At 36.7% G+C, this 17543-nt stretch overlaps 1 protein-coding gene across 1 annotated transcript in view; it reads left to right on the top strand.

Moving 5' to 3' along the window:
- Positions 1–17543, top strand: part of ADGRG7 (adhesion G protein-coupled receptor G7) — a 70658-nt gene that overhangs the window by 33577 nt on the left and 19538 nt on the right. The window contains exons 11-13 of the mRNA XM_047098734.1: positions 7514–7626; positions 14589–14935; positions 15625–15721. Coding sequence (XP_046954690.1) covers positions 7514–7626; positions 14589–14935; positions 15625–15721 — 557 coding nt within the window. The remainder of the gene's footprint in view (positions 1–7513; positions 7627–14588; positions 14936–15624; positions 15722–17543) is intronic.

Genomic DNA, 17543 nt, shown 5'->3' with positions numbered 1-17543 from the left:
ATCCATTTTGAGTTTTGTGTGTGTGTATAGTGTAAGAAAGTAATCCGGGTTTATTTTTCTGCATGTTTCTGTCCAATTTTCCCAACATGATTTGCTGAAAAGACTGTCTTTTCTATTGGACATTCTTTCTTGCTTTGTCAGAGATTAGTTGACCATATGTTTGTGGGTCCATTTCTGGGGTCTCTATTCTGTCCATTGATCTATGTGTCTGTTTTGTGCCAGTACCATACTGTCTTGATGATTATAGCTTTGTAACAAAGCTTGAGGCCCAGAATTGTGATGTCTCTAGCTTTGGTTTTATTTTTCAAGATTACTTTGGGGTCTTTTATGATTCCATACGAGTTTTTGAATTTTGTGCTCTAGCTCTGAAGAATGCTGTTTATTTTGATAGGGATTGTGTTGAATGTGTAGATTCAACAATTGTTGAATTGTATTTGTACAACAATTGTAATTGTGTATTTTAACAATATTTGTTCTTCTAATACATGAGCATGGAATGTTTTTCCATTTGTTTATGTCTTCTTCAATTTCTTTCATAACTTTTGTAGAATTTTCAGTGTACAGATATTTCTTTGGTTAGGTTTATTCCTAGGTATTTTACAGCTTTTGGTGTAACTGTAAATGGAATATATTCCTTGATTTCTCTTTTTGCTTCTTCAATATTGGTGTATAGAAGTGCAACCAATTTCTGTACATTGATTTTCTATCCTGCAACTTTGCTGAATTCATGGATCAGTTTTAGAAGTTTTTTGGTAGTGTCTTTCAGGTTTTCCATGTAAAGTAGCATGTCATCTGTGAAGAGTAAAAGTTTGACTTCTTCCTTACTGATTTTGATGCATTTTATTTCTTTTTGTTGTCTGATTGCTTAAGCTAGGACTTCCAACACTGTGTTGAACAACAATGGTGAAAGTGGACATCCCTGTCATGTTCCCAACATTAGGGGGAAAGCTCTCAGTTTTTCCCCATCGAGGATGATATTAGCTGTGGGTCTTTTGTATATAGCCTTTATGATCTTGAGGTATGTTCCTTCTATCCCTACTTTCTTGAGGGTTGTTATTAAGAAAGGGTGCTGTATTTTATCAAATGCTTTTTCTACATCTATTGAGAGGATCATGTGGTTCTTATCCTTTCTTTTATTGATGTGATGTATCTCACTGATTGACTTGCAGATATTGAACCACTCCTGCAGCCCAGGAATAAATCTCACTTGATTGTGATGAATAATTCCTTTAATGTATTGTTGGATTTGGTTTGCTATTATCTGGCTGAGAATTTTTGCATCCATGTTCATCAGGGAGATTGTCTGCAATTCTCCTTTTTAGTGGGGTCTTTGTCTGGTTTTGAAATCAAGGTAATGCTGGCTTTGTAGAATGAGTTTGGAATTTTTCCTTCCATTTCTATTTTTTGTAACAGCCTCAAAAGAACAGATATTAATGCTTCTTCAAATGTTTAGTAGAATTCCCCTGGGAAGCCATTTGGCCCTGGGCTCTTGTTTTTTGGGAAATTTTTTATTACTGATTCAATTTCTTTATGGTTATGGGTCTGTATAAATTTTCTATTTCTCCCTGTTTTAGTTTGGTAGTTTATATGCTTTTAAGAATTTGTGCATTTCCTTCAGATTGCCCAATTTGTTAGCATATAATTGCTTATAATATTCTCTTATAATTGTTTGTATTTCTGTGGTTTTAATTGTGATCTCTCCCCTTTCATTCATGATTTTATTTATTTGGGTCCTTTCTTTTTTCTTCTTGATAAGTCTGGTTAGGGGGTTATCAATTTGTTAATTCTTTCAAAGAACCAAATCCTGGTTTTGTTGATCTGTTCTACTCTTGATACACACACACACACACACATACACACACACACACACATATATATATATATATATATATATACACACATATATGTATATATATATGTATATATAGATAGGCTATTGTTGATATATATATCAACAGTTGGTTGGATATATATCAACAGCTCAGTTGGTTGAGTGTCTGACTTTGGCTCAGGTCATGATGTCACAGCTCATGAGTTTGAGCCCTGAGTCAGGCTCTGTGCTGACAGCTCAGAGCCTGAAGCCTGCTTCAGATTCTGTGTCTCCCTCTCTCTCTACCCCTCCCCTGCTCACACTCTGTCTGTCTCTCAAAAATAAACATTAAAAAAATTAAAAAAAATCTAGTTTGTCTGATATAAGTATGGGTACTCCAGCTTTCTTTTAATGTCCATTAGCATGACAGATGGCTTCCATCCTCTTACTTTCAATCTGCAGGTATCTTCAGTCTAAAATGAGTCTCTTGTAGGAAGCATATGGATGGGTTTTGTTTTCTTATCCATTTTGATATCCTGTGTATTTTGATTGGAGCATGTAGTCCACTTACATTTAGTGTGATTATTGAAAGATATGAATTTAGTGTCATTGTGCTGCCTGTAGAGTTGGTGTTTCTGGGGACGTTCTTTGGTCCTTCCTAGTCTTTGTTGCTTTTGGTCTTTTTTTTTTCTCTTTGTTTTTCTCCACTCAAGGAGTCCCCCTTAAAGTTTCTTGCAGGGTTCATTTAGTGGTCATGAACTCCTTTAGTTTTTGTTTGTCTGGGAAACTCTTTATCTCCTCCTCTTTTGACTGACAGCCTTGCTGGATAAAGAATTTTTAGCTGCATATTTTTCTGATTATGCACATTGAATATATCCTGCCACTTCTTTCTGGTCTGCCAAGTTTCTGTGGACAGGTCTGCTGTGAACCTGATCTGTCTTCCCTAGTAGGTTAAGGGCTTTTTTTTCACTTTCATAATTCTTTCCTTGTCTGTGTATTTTGTGAATTTGACTATGATATGCCTTGGTGGTGGTCAGTTTTTGTTGAATCTAATGGGAGTTCTCTGTGCTTCTTGGATTTTGATGTCTGTATGTTTCCCCAGATTAGGAAGGTTTTCAGCTATAATTTCCTCACATAAACCTTCTGCTCCTTTTTCTCCCTCTTCTTTTTCTGGGACTGCAATGATTCGAAAATTATTCCTCTTTAATAAGTCACTGAATTCTCCAAGTCTTGTATCATGACTTTTTTTTTGCCTTTGTTTCCCTCTTTTTTTCTGCTTCATTATTTTCAATAATTTTATCTTCTATATCACTGATTTGCTGCTCTGCTTTGTCCATCCTTACATTATGGCATGAATTTGAGATTGTATTTTTAATTTTGGCCTGACTAGATTTTAGTTCTTTTGTCTCTGTAGAAAGGGATTCTCTGGTATCTTCTATCCTTTTCAACCCTAGGTAGCATTCTTATAATTGTGGTTTTAAATTCTAGTTCAGACATCTTAATTATATCTGTGTTGATCAAATCCCTGGCTGTCATTTCTTCCTGTTTTTTCTTTTGAGTTGAATTCCTCCATCTTGTCATTTTGGAGGAAGAAAAAGATTAATAAAATAAAAAATAAAAATTAAAAACAAAATAAAACAAAATCAAATAAAGGAAGCTAGATCTTAGGCATGTTTTGGTTTGCTTGTTGAGAGAAACTTGATAAAATAGAGAAAAAAGAGAAAGGAAAAAAGTTAAATTTTTTAAAAAAAATTTTAAGTAATAAAATGGAATAAAATAAAATAAAGAAAATAAAATAGAATAAAAAAATAAAAAAGAATTTGCTCTTTCTGTGTCTAGGAAACAAAAAGAAAGAAAAAAGAAAAGAACCTAAGCAAAAACAGTATAGAAAATGAGCAAATAAAAGAACCAGCAAACAATAAAACCTGAATGAAGTTACATCCAGTATCCCCTAGAACAGAATCTTTGCAGCATATTATAGTCGTAGACTAATAAGCAGGTGGAAGGGATTTGTGCTGGTCTTCTGGGGGATGTGCCTGGAGGGTTCAGTTGAGCAGGGTTTGGTGTAATGGCTCCGTTCTCCACCTGGTGGCACTGCTTAGCTTACTAAGGTCGATTTGTGTGTGTGCATGCACACACATGCACACATGTGCTTTAGAAGTGAAAATGACTTTACCCACCTTTGACACAGGAACCTGTAGCCTCATGACTTGCTATCAAGCACCCTCCTTTGTCATAGGCTTCCATCCACTCCCCACCTGTACCTTGTACCTGTCCAAGCTGTCCACTTGCCAGGTGGCACCTCCCTCCAGAGTTTTATCTCAGATAGGGCTGTGTTTCAAAACCCCACACTTCAGACACCCCTTTGACTTGGACCTGTGCCAACTCTCTGCAAGAGGGTCTCACCATACAATGGCCAGGAGCTGGCTTGCCCCAGAAAATGTTCCTGTGATCACACAGTGGCAGAGGCCACTGTGGGCAAATCACATCACACAGCCTGCACTAGGTTTCCCTGCACTCTGGGGTCTTTGTTCTAATATCAATAAACGTGACCACTCTCCAAGGTCCACTGAGACTTTTGCCTGTGGGGAGCCCATATGGCCTTTACCAAATGCACTCCAATCTGGGGAACCACTTCTCCCTATGTGGTACACGGATCCCTCAGACCACACTACTTCCTCCTGGAAAATTCTGGGGATTTTTCCCTACTTCCTCACCAGAACACTGAGCTCTGAAACTTCAGACTTTGGACTTCACTGTTTATAGAATCCTGGCAGTATTGAAACCCTCTCCTTTTCTCCCCATCAGAGAACAGGTGTTGATTGTTTTCAGTCCCTGCGGGTATTTTCACTCTTTCTCTCTTTCTCTCCAGCTACTTTTAGGGGGAGTGCTTTTCTTGTGTGATTTCAATGTGCTGCATTCTCCCCCTTTGTCTTTCTTTCCTCTCTTTGTGAAAACAGCTCCGTACCCTCTATGGCTCCGTGGCTTTTCTCTCCCCCAGTTCACCTCTCCACACCCCGTACCTGCCAAGTTCTCTGTTTCCAATTATGCAGATTGTTGCATTAATCCTCAGATCAGTTTCCTAGGTGTTCAAAACGGTTTGATGCTGATCTAGCTGCATTTCGGGGATGAGACAAGCTCAGGCTCCCTATACTACTCTGCCATCTTAACTCCTCTGTACTTGATTTACAAAAGTTTTTGAAATAACTATAGATTTCTTTCTTATTTATTTATTTATTTATTTATTTATTTATATTTTACAGTCTTTATGTCACTTTTTTAAGTTTATTTATTTATTTTTGAGAGGAAGTGAGAGGGAAAGAGAGAGTACACACGTGCATGTGTGCCAGCGGCAAAGGGAGAGAGAATTCCAAGCGGGCTCTACGTTTTCAGTACAGAGCCCAACTTGGGGCTTGATCTCATGGTTCATGAGATCTCGACCTGAGCCAAATCAAGAGTCTGACACTTAACTAACTCAGCCACCCAGGCACCCCCATTTATTTCTTTTTCTTACTTTACTGTAATGGATTTAACTTTCAGTACAATTTTTTTTATATCAAGTTTTAATTTACATTCTAGTTACTTAACATATGGTTTAATATTAGTTTTAGGAGTAGAATCCAGTGATTCATCACTTACATATAACACCCAGTGCTCATCACAAGTGCCCTCCTTAATACCCATCACCAATTTAGACCATCCCTCCCCCCACTTTCCCTCTTTTAACTCTCAGTTTGTTCACTATAGTTTAGAGTCTCTTATGGTTTTCCTCCCTCTCTTTTTTCCCCTTTCCCCTATGTTCATCTGTTTTGTTTCTTAAATTTCATATATGAGTGAAATAATATGGTATTTGTCTTTCTCTAACTGACTTATTTTGCTTAGCATAATACACTCTAGCTCCATCCATGTCATTGTAAATGGCAAGATTTCATTCTTTTTGATGTCTGAGTAATATTCCATTGTGTGTATGTGTGACACACAGCACATCTTCTTCATATCACATCTTCTTTATCCATTCCTCAGTTGATGGACATTTGTGCTTTTTCCATAATTTGGCTATTGTGGATAATGCTGCTATAAACATTGGGGTTTATGTGCCCCTTCAAGTCAGCATTTTTGTATCCTTTGGGTAAATACCTAGTAGTTTAATTGCTGGGTCAAAGGGTAGTTCTATTTTTAACTTTTTGAAGACCTCTATACTGTTTTCCAGAATGGCTGCACCAGTTTGCATTCCCACCAGCACTGTAAGAGGTTTCCCCTTTCTCCACATCCTCACAAACGTGTTATTTCCGGAGTTGTTAATTTTAGCCATTCTCACAGGTGTGAAATTATAGTTTTCTTATTTTAACTATCAAACCTTTATTATTTTAATTGACTTTGATTATTTTCTAACGTATTGCAGAGAGATCTGCTTTCTTAATTAGAAAATAGTAAAGATAAAAATTAACTTTTTTGATACCTTTAAGATCATTACTATCATTTGCTAGATGTGTAAAGCTTGGGTTGCTATATACATTAAATGATACGTAATACATTGTCACAGTTATTTTTCTTCTTTTCTGAGGTCAGGCTTTCAGCTATTTCTTCTCACTAATGTCTGAATCTGCCTCAATGCCTACCACTCACATTTGTAATTAGTTTGGGTTGCCAATTTTTTTTAAAGTTTGATTAGAACTTTAAAATATCTAAATAAATAAATAAAATATCTAAATAAAATAAATATGTATCTAAAATAGGAACAGATAGGCTCTAAGTGAATAGATGATTTCTAAGCTTGAAGGTTTATGTATATTCTATGATTCTTTGGTATCTAGTCAGTATACTGTACACAGGAAGTAACATGAAGTCTTTGTTTTATAATTTTTAAAAATGAAAATTATTTTATTTTTGTTTTCTTCCTATAAAAGCAATACATATTTATTGCATAAGGTATGAAAGTTTATCTATTAAGCAGAAATATATTTATTCAAGAGATGTGGGTAATATTTGTAAGTACATTAAAAAAGTAAGCTCTGGAGAAGAGATATGATTTCAAGAGGAAGGGTGGTATGATGTGGGGTAGCCGGCAGTTGGGAGAAATCTGTATTTTTTAATGTTTCTACATTAATTTCATGTTATATAAATATTACTTTCTATTTTTTTAACTATTAAAATAAAGGCAGGCAAAAATATTAAATATATCCTACCCACCCAGTGACCACCATTATTACCTCTCCATAGAATATACTTATCTATGAATATGTATTAAAATACTGGGCTAGATATAGATATATCGGACAACAATAAGACTACCGTTTTAAAAAAAATTAGCAGGATCACATGAACATCTTTCCATGTCCAAAAAACATTTCTGCAACTTTATTTTTAGTACATTAGCTCAGATATGCATATTTCCTCTTGGATGATAGTTACACACAAAAATAACGTGAGGGATAAGTTTTAGATTTTAGACATTGAGGTAAAGTATATATGTTTTCTTTAACTGAATTGGTTAGATAACTGTTCTCAACACTCTAATTCATATAAACTGCTTAGAGAAAAGGGGTTAATTTATTTCTTTTTAAAATATATTAACAGTTTTATAAAAAGACATATCTGGCAACTATCTGGTTATTTTGACCAATGTAACTTTTTATGATGTTGACTTTCATAGACATTTCAGGAATGGTTAGTAAAAAATATGAGTCTTAACTTGTTTTTTAGAGTTTCGAAAAGAAATATAAATATCCTGCATCACTAGACATATTATCCAATGTTGGATGTGCGCTGTCCATTACTGGTCTGGCCCTTACAATTGTATTTCAGATTGTCACCAGGTAAGAAGTGAAACAGGCTCCTTTTATAAGAAAAATTGCTATCTTGATATTATTTCCTCTGCACATATTCTCATCATAATATGGTCTCTTGGAGATAAAAGGGAAATCAGAATTAGTTCAACAAGTTCATCTTACAGAAGAGCACACTCAGTTCTGAAGAGGCTAAGAAATACATACAAATAAATTTATAATTAAAACTGGGGTAAGTGCTTTGAAGAAAAATTACATACCACGTGATTATAAGTTTGTCATGTAAAAATAGTGTGGTCCCATAGCTCATTAATGCTATATAGTTCCTTTGTGTTGAATAGAACCATACCTACCAATTTGCATTTATAAAAGAACAAAACATTGCTAAACAATACTTTTGAAAATTAAACTAATTTAAAATACATATTAAGTTTTCAAATGGTCAAACTTTTAAAAAGTCTTTGAATTCCATAGTTCGAAAAAAATCTAACTTAAGGGGCACCTGGGTGGCTAAGTCAGTTAAGTGTCCGACTTTGGCTCCGGTCATGATCTCACAGATTTTGGGTTCATGCCCCACATGGAGCTCTCTGCTGTTAGCATAACGCCCGCTTTGTCTCCTCTGTCTCCCTCTCTCTCTGTTACTCCCAGCTTGTGCTCTCTCTCTCTCAAAAATAAATAATTTTTAAGAAATCTAACTTTAAAGATTACCTATAAACACATATTTCTTTCCACCTTGACCTCCTCACTAAAGGTCCAATTTTATATAGCACTTGTTATTTTTTTCAAATGCTACATTTTTATCAATCTGTAAATATAAGTTTGTTATTTATTAGTTTACCTGGGTACTCTCTGTTTTCCCCATCAGCATGAAAATCAATGAGAACAGTGATTTTTTCTGATTTTGTTGTTTCTATTATTGTTTGTTTTGTTTTGATTAGTGTATCCCCAAGACTGAGCACAGTACCTGGCCCTTAGTAGAGGAATATCTGTAGTAAGTGGGACTATTGAGTATTCCTACGTGGTCCTCCTCACAAACTCAAGATATCCCAAGATGTATTCATCTTTCTTTCAGAATTATTTCTTTTTTTTTTTTATTTTTTTAACGTTTATTTATTTTTGAGGCAGAGAGAGACAGAGCATGAATGGGGGAGGGTCAGAGAGAGAAGGAGACACAGAATCCGAAACAGGCTCCAGGCTCTGAGCTGTCAGCACAGAGCCCGACGCGGGGCTCGAACTCACAGACCTCGAGATCATGACCTGAGCCGAAATTGGACGCTCAACCGACTGAGCCACCCAGGCGCCCCCAGAATTATTTCTCCCTACTAAATTCTCTCATAAGTGTTTTCTCAGATGTGTAGGCTCAGAACTTTTTATTTTGAAAGCATTGCTGTTTAAAATATTTCCTGAAATTTTATTTAAAAAGTTGAAAACCTATAGAAAAGTTGCTAAATTTTCAAGCATTTCCTAAGAACACGGGTATTCTCTTGTACAGTATAATACCATTATTCTCACTCAGGAAATTCAACTCAACCAATTTACCATTGATATAATGTTACTGTGTTAATATACAATCCATATTCAAATTTCTTCAGTTGTTCCATTAATATCTGTTATAGCTGAGTGGTCCCCCCCCCCCAATTCATTTAGTTGCTATGTTTCTTTTCTTAAATTTTTTTTAATGTTTATTTATTTTTGAGAAAGAGACAGAGCACGAGTTGGGGAGGGGTAGAGAGAGAGGGAGACACAGAATCTGAAGCAGGCTCCAGGCTCTGAGCTGTCAGCATAGAACCTGATGTGGTGCTTGAACTCACAAACTGTGAGATCATGACCTGAGCCGAAGTTGGACACTTAACCAACTGAGCCACCCAGGAACCCCAGTTGTCATGGTTCTTAGTCTCATTTAGCGTAAAATAATTCCTCTGCTTTTTTGTTTGTTTGGCATTTGGGGACATTAAATCTTTTGAAATGTTCATGTCAGTTATATTGTAGAAAGTAGAATATTCAACAGTTTAGGATTTGTCTGAAATGTTCCTCATGATTAGATAGGGGTTAAACATTTTTGATGAGAATACTACATCATTAAGTCTTTTTCAGTGTGATATAGCAAGAAGCATGTGATGTCAGTCTGTCCCATTATTGGTTGTATTAAGTTGGATTCCTTGTTTACAGTGGTGTCTACTGGAATTCTACACCCTAAAGGTTAATATTTTCCCCTTTGTAAGCAACAAGTAATCTGTGGGATGATACTTTAAAATTGTGTGACTATTCTGTCCCCCAACTTTTACTCAATGGTTCTTATTGGAATATGTTATTACCTTGATGGTTGAAAATGATTCTTTCTCTTTATTTACTCTATTCCTTTGTAAAGAAGTGTACTCTTGAATGTAACCAGAGGGAGTCTCTTCATGTTGTTTTGGCATGTCCCTAGCAGTCTTTAAGCACTTTTTAATTTCAGGTACAGCAAGATGACCCAGGCACATTTTTCACTTTCTCTGCTCATATTCAGAAAAAGCCATTTGTTCAAAGAGCCAGAACTCCTTTTGATTCCTCTTCTTTATCTATCACACTTAATGAATCTCTTGCCATTCACTCAAAGTTTTTATAATGAGTGCTAATTATGGGCCAAGCACCACATACAAACTGAATACCAAACTATGAACAGCAAGTAAGCTCTCATTTCTCATATTTATATTCTTTGGCAAAGACAGATGTTATACAGATATATACAGAATTAAATATATGATTACAAATAGTGGTAAGCGCCTTGAACGAACATTGCATGCCATGTAGTTACAGGTCTGTTATGTAAAATGAAATGGCTCTTATATTTGTCCTTTTATTTGTATTTCTTTTTTTAAAATGTCTATCTTTGAGAGAGAGCAAGTGGGAGAGGGGCAGAGAGAGGGGGACAGAGGAACTGAAATGGGCTCTATGCTAACATAGAGAGCATAATGAGGGGCCCGAACTCAAGAACTGCAAATTGCAAGATCACGACCTAAGCTGAAGTTGGACGCATAACCACCTGAACTACCAGGGCCCCCTTTTATTTGTCTTTCTATCGTAATCATACTTGAACAGTTTTTGAACCCATTTGAATAAGTTGTGGTAGGTACATAACTAGTGTCTTTGCCTAAAATTTCAGTACTTCTAGTGGTTTTCAGATTTTTTTTTCATTCTCTATCGACATGTTTCTTAGCACAGTTATGCTGCCATGTATGTCACTAAAAATTCATCAGGAAACAAAAACAAAAATTAAAAAATGGTATTGACTTCTAAACGTGAATCAAACAGTTTTCTTTGTTCATGGACAGGGTCCCCCATAATTATATATAAATTACATATAATATGTATAATTTATAGTAAATTATAAATAATTTAGACACATAAGATATATAAGCTACATAATATATGTTATAATACATTATATAATTATATATATTATATAGAAAAATAACATAATATTAATGTACAGAATATAGAAATGTACAGAAGAGCCAGGCTATTTGAAAATAGCCTGTTCTTCCTGTGGATTACAATTTCTGTTTGAAACTGGAAAAAATTAGAAGCTAACTTTGCTTTTATATAAAAGGAATCTTTTGAGTACTTTTTGCAGTTCTGGTCATTAAAACTTTCAAAAGACTGAATTAAATTTTGAATTATTCAGAAAATCTCAACTAAAACATCAAGAGGACGAGCAGAGTTCTGTTTAAATATACACTTTTTATGCATTGTAGAAATCCAAAGACTGAGAAGGTTCATGATGAAATGTTATAAAATCATAAAGGATATGTAATTAGTAAGCAGACTTATTCATCAGATTCTGAGATATTAAAAATGGGTACTTGGAGATGTTAGAACTTTAAGCACAGTAATAAACTTAGGGAAATAGTTATTTGAAGAGGCCTTGTATTCTGAAGAACCCAGAAGGGCTTAGATGGTAGTGAATGGAAATTCTGTAACTTTCATTAATATAAGACTGCATACCATAGTATACAGAGAACTATAATATGTCATTAAAGGGGCCTTATGGATATATCTGCCTTTAACCATTAAGGCAAACAATACATGCACAGTAAAGACAATATGAAACCTCACATTTGAGATCAACCCTTATTTAGGGAAACCTTGAATTCTCTGCCAATCTGAAAATACACAGGTAGGCCACCACAGAACACACATGTGGCATGAGCACACACACCCATTCTCATTTTCTCTCTCTCTCCCTCCCACTGCCTTTTAAGGACTCCTGGTAAACAATGCCAGCTTGCAGACAAAATGAGAAAAGGCTCTTCTTTTCTAGCAAAGATCTTAGGTAAAGGTGAGAAGGTAACAAACCCAAAAGTTTTAAAGAATCCTTGGTTCTACCCCCCAGAAATTATGTCTTCAGACAAAGGAACAGTCTGCAAGCATGGTTTATATTACAAGGATCATCCAGAGCATCTTGGCCATTTGACTGTCAGCAAGTATTTCCTAAAATATGTTTCTTGGACACAGGTGAAATTTTGTTGAGTATAAGCCTTTCAGAGGGATAGTAATCATCAGTCTACTCAAATTATGAAGAATGTCATTAGTAGCAATAGACCATGAAACACATTTTAAGTATTTTTACTTAACTTAAAATGTTTATGGAAACCTTACTCTTTAAATGTAATATAAGCTAAACTTATACCATTTTGTTTTAAACTTATAAAAGTAGTTCAAAATTATATTTGGCTTTATTTTTTTTAATACAAAATTTATCGTCAAATTGGTTTCCATATAACACCCAGTGCTCATCCCAATGGGTGCCCACTCTTATGTGGATCCTGAGAAACTTAACAGAAGACCATGGGGGAGGTGAAGGGGAAAAAAAAAGAGAGGGAGGGAGGCAAACTATGAGACTCTTAAAAACTGGCCTTCTTTTAAAATCCATACTTGGTTTTTTTTATGTAAAAGACTTTATTTGTTTATTTATTTGTTTATTTATTTCTTGAATGTTTATTTGTTTTGAGAGAGAGAATGTGTGTGTGTATGCCAGGGTGGGGGAGGGACAGAGAGACTAGGAGAGAGGGAGAATCCCAAGCAGGCTCCTACTCTCAGCATAGAGCCCCACATGGGGCTCGAACCCACAAACCATGAGATCATGACCTGAGCCAAAATCAAGAGTCAGATGCTTAACTGACTGAGTCACCCAGGCGCCCCTATATAAAATACTTTTTAAAGTACAAGAGACTTTTTCTCCACATTTGAACATATGTTCACTTACTAATGTGGAATTTTTTCCTATTTTGAAATTAAAAAAAAATCCATTTGGAGTCTTTCTATAGCTGGCCTTTGTATATGTTTGCAAATCTGGAGTGGAACCTATTGTCTATTATAGTAGAAGAAACTGCCCTAAAAGTTAGTGGCTTAAAACATTAATTTGTTGGGGCGCCTGGGTGGCGCAGTCCGTTAAGCGTCCGACTTCAGCCAGGTCACGATCTCGCGGTCCGTGAGTTCGAGCCCCGCGTCAGGCTCTGGGCTGATGGCTCAGAGCCTGGAGCCTGTTTCCGATTCTGTGTCTCCCTCTCTCTCTGCCCCTCCCCCGTTCATGCTCTGTCTCTCTCTGTCCCAAAAATAAATAAACGTTGAAAAAAAAATTAAAAAAAAAACAACATTAATTTGTTATGTCTAAGGACTTAATTTGGGCTCAAGTGGCTTGATGGGGCTCAGCTGTGATTCTTCCATTGGTCTCTCTTATGGTCTCCTGTGAGGAGTCAGATGGTGGGTGGAGTTAGGCTAATCTGGGGCTCATCTGGTATGCTGGGAGAGATGGGTCTTTCTCCCTCTCCACATAGTCCCAGAGCATTCCTATGCAGTTTCTTCAATAGGTTAGCTAGACTTTTTACCTGGTGGCTTAAAACTTCCAGAAGCACGAAGGGGAAAGAAAGCTTGTTTTGAGTTTCATGGGCAGAGTGCCTTTATGGAGTCTTTCCTCCATAAAAAAAAAAAAATCAGAAAATGTTTCACCACTGTATAGGTATAAAGGTGAATATATTAATATTATATGTTCATATTTATTCTTTGACCTATAATAGTTAATTATTTTCCCTTTTGGTTTTTTTTTTTTTCAACGTTTATTTTATTATTTTTGGGACAGAGAGAGACAGAGCATGAACGGGGGAGGGGCAGAGAGAGAGGGAGACACAGAATCGGAAACAGGCTCCAGGCTCTGAGCCATCAGCACAGAGCCCGACGCGGGGCTCGAACTCACGGACCGCGAGATCGTGACCTGGCTGAAGTCGGACGCTTAACCGACTGCGCCACCCAGGCGCCCCTCCCTTTTGGTTTTAAAAGGAGTTAAAACTTTGCTGTGGACCATAAAACTATCATTGGTCCTAAGCACTACTTTGGTGAATAAGTTGGCCCTGGCTTCCAGGCCTTCTGGCGCATTTCATTAGGGAGATCAAGTCACAGGTTGGCCCTGGAAGAGGATTACACAGCAAATAGATACCAGAAAGTAGAATCCAGCGGGAGTCCTCTCTGCTGAATAGCAGTTACCTTTTATTATTATAACAGTTTCAAGAAAGGATGTATCGGGGGCACCTGTGTGGCTTAGTCAGTTAAGCATCTGACTCTTGGTTTTGGCTCAGGTCATGATCTCATGGTTTGAGCCCCACATTGGGCTCCAAGCTGACAGCATGGAGCCTGCTTGGGATTCTCTCTCTCTCTCTCTCTCTCTCTCTCTCTCTCTCTCTCTCCTCCCTCCCCTGCTCTCTTTTTCTCTCTCAATAAATAAATAAACTTAAAAAAAAAAAGAAAATATGTATTGACCTATTTTCTCTAACTCACTTCTCTGTTGAAATGAGAGGACAGTGAGCTCTTCTGGTGCAGTTGGAAAGGTAGGTTTACCAGCTGGCCCATGGGCTATGAGATGGATTTACATCGAGTAATAATATTTTTCACTCACAATTTCACTAGAGTTTATTTTTTGCAGATGTTCTATTTGTTCAATTATATTTACTTGTTTTTAGGAACGTCAGAAAAACCTCAGTAACCTGGGTGTTCGTCAGCCTGTGCACATCAATGTTGATTTTTAACCTCCTCTTTGTGTTTGGAATCGAAAACTCCAATAAAAACTTAGTGAAACGTGATAATGACACCAATAAGATGGATTCTGATAAAAATGAAATACCCACGCAAGATACTGTTGTCATGTCGAATCCCACCTGCACTGTGATGGCTGTCTTGCTCCACTATTTCCTGTTAGTGACATTTACCTGGACTGGAATCAGTGCTGCCCAACTCTATTTCCTGCTAATTAGGACCATGAAGCCTCTTCCTCAACATTTCATTGTGTTCATCTCTTTAATAGGATGGGGCAAGTGTTTGCTTTTCCACTTAGTCATACATTAATTTTCTTGAAATAACTTAAACAAATACCTACTTAAGGCCTAACAGCCCAAGTCCTTTAGGTAGGGGTGATGGAAAGCCAGCACCACCAGGAGTGCCTTCTGCCTGGTTGTTCACACTCCTGGGAAGGAGACACGTGTGATCAGGCAGCTGTACTAGTCACATCATAAGCTAAACTCAAATGTTAATTTCCTTTAACATCTCTAGTAGTTTGATTTGAAATTTAGACCACATATGTGTTTCCTAGCTACTTTAAAAGAAATATTTCAAGAAAACCAGAGTGACTCTAAGAAAAATAATTTCAAAAATTTTCAAGTTCCAGAAAAGAATTGTGTTCGTGGTATCTAAATTTAAATTTCTTCAAGTGAAAGAGGAATTAGGCCATTTAAGAATGGAAATTGTGGTAAGTGTTACAAAGGAATCAGAAATAGTATCAGGTTATTATGTACAGCCAACAATAAAAGACAGAGGCAAAGAGTTACAGAAAAATTATGTCCACCATTAACCTACATCTGTAGGTCATTTAGTACATTGTCTAGAGTAGAAAGAATAACATAGTCTTGAAAAGGGTCAGACGTATAATTCATTTGTGTTCTTTTATAATTAATTTCAGTTTTGGGTAAATTATTAATTTGGTGCCTCTCTTTTGCCACATAGGAGTCCCAGCTATCGTGGTGGCTCTGACAGTGGGAATTATTTTTTCTCAGAATAGAAATGATCCACAATGGGAGTTACAGTACCGGCAAGAGGAAATGTGAGTTTATATTTTTAAGAAATGTTCATTTATTTGATATAAGAGTGTAACTGTTCAGTGATATTGAATGTAAGTATCAATGTACATATGAATCTCACTTTATAACTGTCATAAGTGGGTATTTCAAATTCTCAAAGAACACATTATATTTTAATTTTTTTAATTTTTTTTTCAACGTTTATTTATTTTTGGGACAGAGAGAGACAGAGCATGAACGGGGGAGGGGCAGAGAGAGGGAGACACAGAATCAGAAACAGGCTCCAGGCTCTGAGCCATCAGCACAGAGCCCGACGCGGGGCTCGAACTCACGGACCGCGAGATCGTGACCTGGCTGAAGTCGGACGCTTAACCGACTGCGCCACCCAGGCGCCCCACACACTATATTTTAAATATAGTGACATAAAAGTTCCCTATGATAAATCCTTTTGTAAAACAAGTAATTACCTTCTAAATTTATAATCTGAACTTCTTATAGTAGATTTGTCTTCTTTAATTAAGCCTGAAAATCATAGGACACAATATGTGTGATCCTTAGTAACCCTTTATCTTAGTTTTTTTAATCTAGAAAATGGGAATTACAATGATAGTAATACCCACTCTGAGGTCATGGTGAGGGGTCAAGCGAGTGTGAAAATATTTCATAACTTGAAAAGCACTATCCATGCTTTTTACCAGTTCTATATTGATAAGATTATTATGAATACTTGATGATGATTTATCACACATTACAAATTCTTTCTGTGATTATAGTGTGAATAATTAACTCTTACTAATGGAAATACCTGACTGTATGGTGTTTGCTTTTTATGTGAGGTGGGAGAGAAGAAAACTGAGCTGAACTCTTTACATGTGTGTCTGCTGCCAAACAGCAACTGCTCTTTAATTTATCCTCCCTTCTCCTTTTATAATCCAGCCATTCTCATCCCCAGATCCACCTTAGGTCCCAAAGCAACTTAAAAAAACAACAACAGAATTCTAGGAAATGTGCCAGTACACCCAAGGAAAGTCTGTGTAGTCAGGGTGCATATCTAGTTCCAGGGCTGACCATGCCCAACTGTAGACTAGGAAGCTATCTTCCTGGCTTGATTTTAGGGGCCAAATACTCCAGGTACTATTTTCTCTGTTTAATTAGGGTTAAATATCTTTTAATTAGTTAAAAAATGTTTTAATTCCACAATTACAGAACAGGGGTAAGATGCAAATATCTCACGGGACAGGTAATTCACTTCATATAGCATCACTGATTTCCTTCCCTAACCCTGGGACAGGGCTAGACATACTACTGTCAAGGCCTTCAGGAGAAAGAAGCCTACCATCTTAGATATATTCACATTGAGCTATAAATAATTAAGAGCAGATTCTTTCCTGAGCACACTGTAGGTGTTAAGGAAGACACTAAGCAACTGATAATAGAAGTTGGAAAGAGAGGAAGGATGCTTAACATGAATATCTGCCTCATCTTGGACTCATCCCTCACCTTTCACCCTATACACATGCATCAATGGTCACATTTTTTCAGGATGTATGTGGAAAGAGAAGGGAGTATTTTTTGGTTTCTTGAGTTACCCTCCCAGCAATTATACCACCATATCCCACACTCTCCCCCACTGCTCCCAGCTCTGCCAGTCACACGTGAAACCCCTAACCCGGTTCCCCTCATGTACGGCTATCTCTGCAAGGACCCAATTAAGGGGTGACTGCAGGGCAGGACACACTCCTCTTTAATGCTCCATCCCCTGATTGTCGGTGCTGCCATCATATAGGCTGTTTCATACTTTCCTGAAGGATTGAGGTAACATGGAAAATTATAATGCCCGAGAGG

Source organism: Lynx rufus, unplaced genomic scaffold (genome assembly GCF_022079265.1).
Source record: "Lynx rufus isolate CCGP_SWC_20201006 ecotype Redwood Valley unplaced genomic scaffold, mLynRuf1.p SCAF_5, whole genome shotgun sequence".
Lineage (NCBI taxonomy): Eukaryota > Metazoa > Chordata > Mammalia > Carnivora > Felidae > Lynx > Lynx rufus.
This window is presented reverse-complemented; position numbering and strand designations above follow the sequence as displayed.